Source organism: Zonotrichia leucophrys, chromosome Z, assembly GCF_028769735.1.
Source record: "Zonotrichia leucophrys gambelii isolate GWCS_2022_RI chromosome Z, RI_Zleu_2.0, whole genome shotgun sequence".
Lineage (NCBI taxonomy): Eukaryota > Metazoa > Chordata > Aves > Passeriformes > Passerellidae > Zonotrichia > Zonotrichia leucophrys.
This window is the reverse complement of record NC_088200.1, coordinates 35981393-35983898: the sequence shown is the minus strand read 5'-3', so window position 1 is coordinate 35983898 and position 2506 is coordinate 35981393. Positions and strand designations below refer to the sequence as shown.

The window sequence follows — 2506 nt, the reverse complement described above, 5'->3', positions numbered from 1 at the left end:
ACACTGCATACATACCCTCAAAAGAGCATTTGATACTTACTACTTCACGCATCTAGCAATTATTTACTTATTTCTTGTTTATATCTTGAATTAATACTTGCTGACTGTGTTTAAAGGTTTTCTTATTACTGAATACATTTAATATCTGAAAAACTATGTAAATGTCTATTTTAGTGATCTTCTTTATAACATAGCAATAGTTTTATCAGGTAATGGAGGTATTGAATTGCCTTTTCTGTTTGCATATAGCTAGCATTATTTTGTGCTGAATCCTATTGTTTGTACTAAAAAAGTGATCTGATCTTAGCCTGAAGTCTTATTCCAATATGAAGAACAGACCAGTAAATCATAAAGTTTTGGAATTAGGGACCTAAAGTACAGATGCTTGGATTCATCAAGTTCTGCAACATTAGCTTGCAAAATGAAAATGTTTAAGAATTTGATGCACTGTAGCTCACCTAGCCTAAACTGGACCCTGGCTGTGGAGGATGCTACCCTGCTGTTCTCCATTTACATACACTGTTGCAGGATATAATTAAATTGCAGGTCAGCTATACTTACATGCATAAGCAAGTAAAAGTGTTTGTAAGAAAAAAAAATCAGTTTCTCTTGGACATAGATGTTAGTATAATTGGGATTAAACAAGAGATTCAGACAAAAATGACATTGTATCCTTTATTTAAAAAGTGTGCTAAAGATTTCTTAAATAAAAAGTGTTTTTCTTAATAATAAAAAGTTTGGAGGTAAAACAACAAGCTCAAGCTCTTTTTTCCCCTCCAGGTTTTATTATAAAAGCACTTTCACTTTAAAAACCTTCCTTTTTTAGAAAGGGGTAAAAACATGATATGTACTTTAGGCCTTACTGCATCAAATCTGAAAGGACGGGGAAGTGGTACCTTGATTAAAAAGCCCTACTGGTGAGAAAGATAGTCAGTCAGTCAACAACTTTTATTGACTGAACACTGGTATGAGTTTGGCTCTGAAGCACTCGCCCAGCTTGTCCTGCAGGTCTTGCAAAGGTAGAGCCAGAAGAATGAAGCACAGTTCGAGGATACTTAGCAGCCATGGCTTGTGATATGGTTTGCTGAAAAGTAATAAGATACATCAAAACACTTAATGACACAAAAAATTCACATTAAAATAGCTCTAGGTGAGCTGTAGTTTAAAAAGAAAGACCTGCAACCTAACAAACTGAAATACACTTTTCAAGAAAGAAAAAAATAAATGGTCATTTAATAGAAAGAGTAAGATTTTTTCCTTTCTTATCTGTAAAACACTTTTTAGAATACAAAGTGCTAAACTTCCAGTTAACTAAGTATTTTAAGCTTTTATCATCTCAGTCTTATTTCAAGGTTGGTTTGTTTTACTATTTTACCATACTGTTCACAATTTTCCCCTGTAGTGCCAATTTTCCTTTTCAAGTATTTGTTACTTCAAAAGGCAGTCCCTGAAAGATCTTTGAAAATAAAAGGTTTGCAATTTTATCAATAAGTAATTTTCTGCCCATAAAACTAGCCACCTTAGTGTAATAAACCATATTCATTCTGCTTTTTATCAAGGTAAATTATCTTCCTTCTCAAATTAACTCAAGACCAACACTTAAGATTTTTAATTGCAGAACTGGCATACAGTATGTATCTGCAGGCCTGTCACAGTTATTACATTTTTGCAGGTTAGCTTTTGCAAACAGTAGTTCAGGTGCTTTCCTTGTCACACTAGTCACAAAATCTGAATCCAGAAATTGTTCTTAATGAAATAATTACCACACTGAATCTCTAAACTCCTAAGAACATAAAATCTAAGCATTAATTTCTGCTTAGGAACCCAAATTCTTGAATTCTTCTATGTGCAGCAAGCCACATGGCTGTGAGTCACAGGAGGAGATGGGGGCCTTTTCTGCTTTTGGTACTACCGTGATGGTGAGGAGATTGAGGGTGTTTGGGGAGTTGGGAGGAGACAGAGCCAGGACAGGTGACCCAAACTGACCAAAGGGATCTTCCAGACCATGTGGCACCAAGCTCAGAGTATAAAGTGGGGACAAGAAGCAGAAAAGGGAGGGACATTTGTGGTGATGTCATTTCTCTTCCCAAGTAGCTATTTTGCATGATGGGGCCTGGCTCTCCTGTAGATGGCCGAACACCTGCCAGTGCATGGAAAGCACTGAATTAATTCCCTGGTTTGTTTTGCTTGTGTGCACAGCCTTTGCTTTCCCTATTACACTGTCTTTTTCTCAGCCCATGAGTTGTCCTGCTTTCAGCCTTCTGATTCTCTTCCCAAACTCTCTGGTGGGGGAGTGAGTGAGTGGCTGTGTGGGGCTTGGCTGCTGCCTGGGGTTAAACCATGACATCTCACCAGTGCCTTCTACACAAAGACACAAAGTACTGTTTGCTGTTTTCAACAGCCCTAAAGTCTAATTTGTGTAGCTTTGTCTAATACCTCTTTGCAAGGTAATTTTCTTCAAACTATTACCAGATGTGTTGTAATAAAAATACTTTAGGAACATAAA

The 2506-nt window shown here is 36.7% G+C and overlaps 1 protein-coding gene across 4 annotated transcripts in view; it reads right to left on the bottom strand.

Moving 5' to 3' along the window:
- POC5 (POC5 centriolar protein) overlaps positions 1–2506 on the bottom strand; it is a 29588-nt gene that overhangs the window by 1041 nt on the left and 26041 nt on the right. For 3 of the 4 annotated variants that reach the window (XM_064736087.1, XM_064736085.1, XM_064736088.1), the window contains one exon: positions 764–1084. In XM_064736087.1, the coding sequence (XP_064592157.1) occupies positions 935–1084 (150 nt within the window). In that variant the 3' untranslated portion in view covers positions 764–934. Of the gene's footprint in view, positions 1–763; positions 1085–2506 lie in introns of those variants that run through there. The other variant, XM_064736086.1, reaches the window with a different exon arrangement.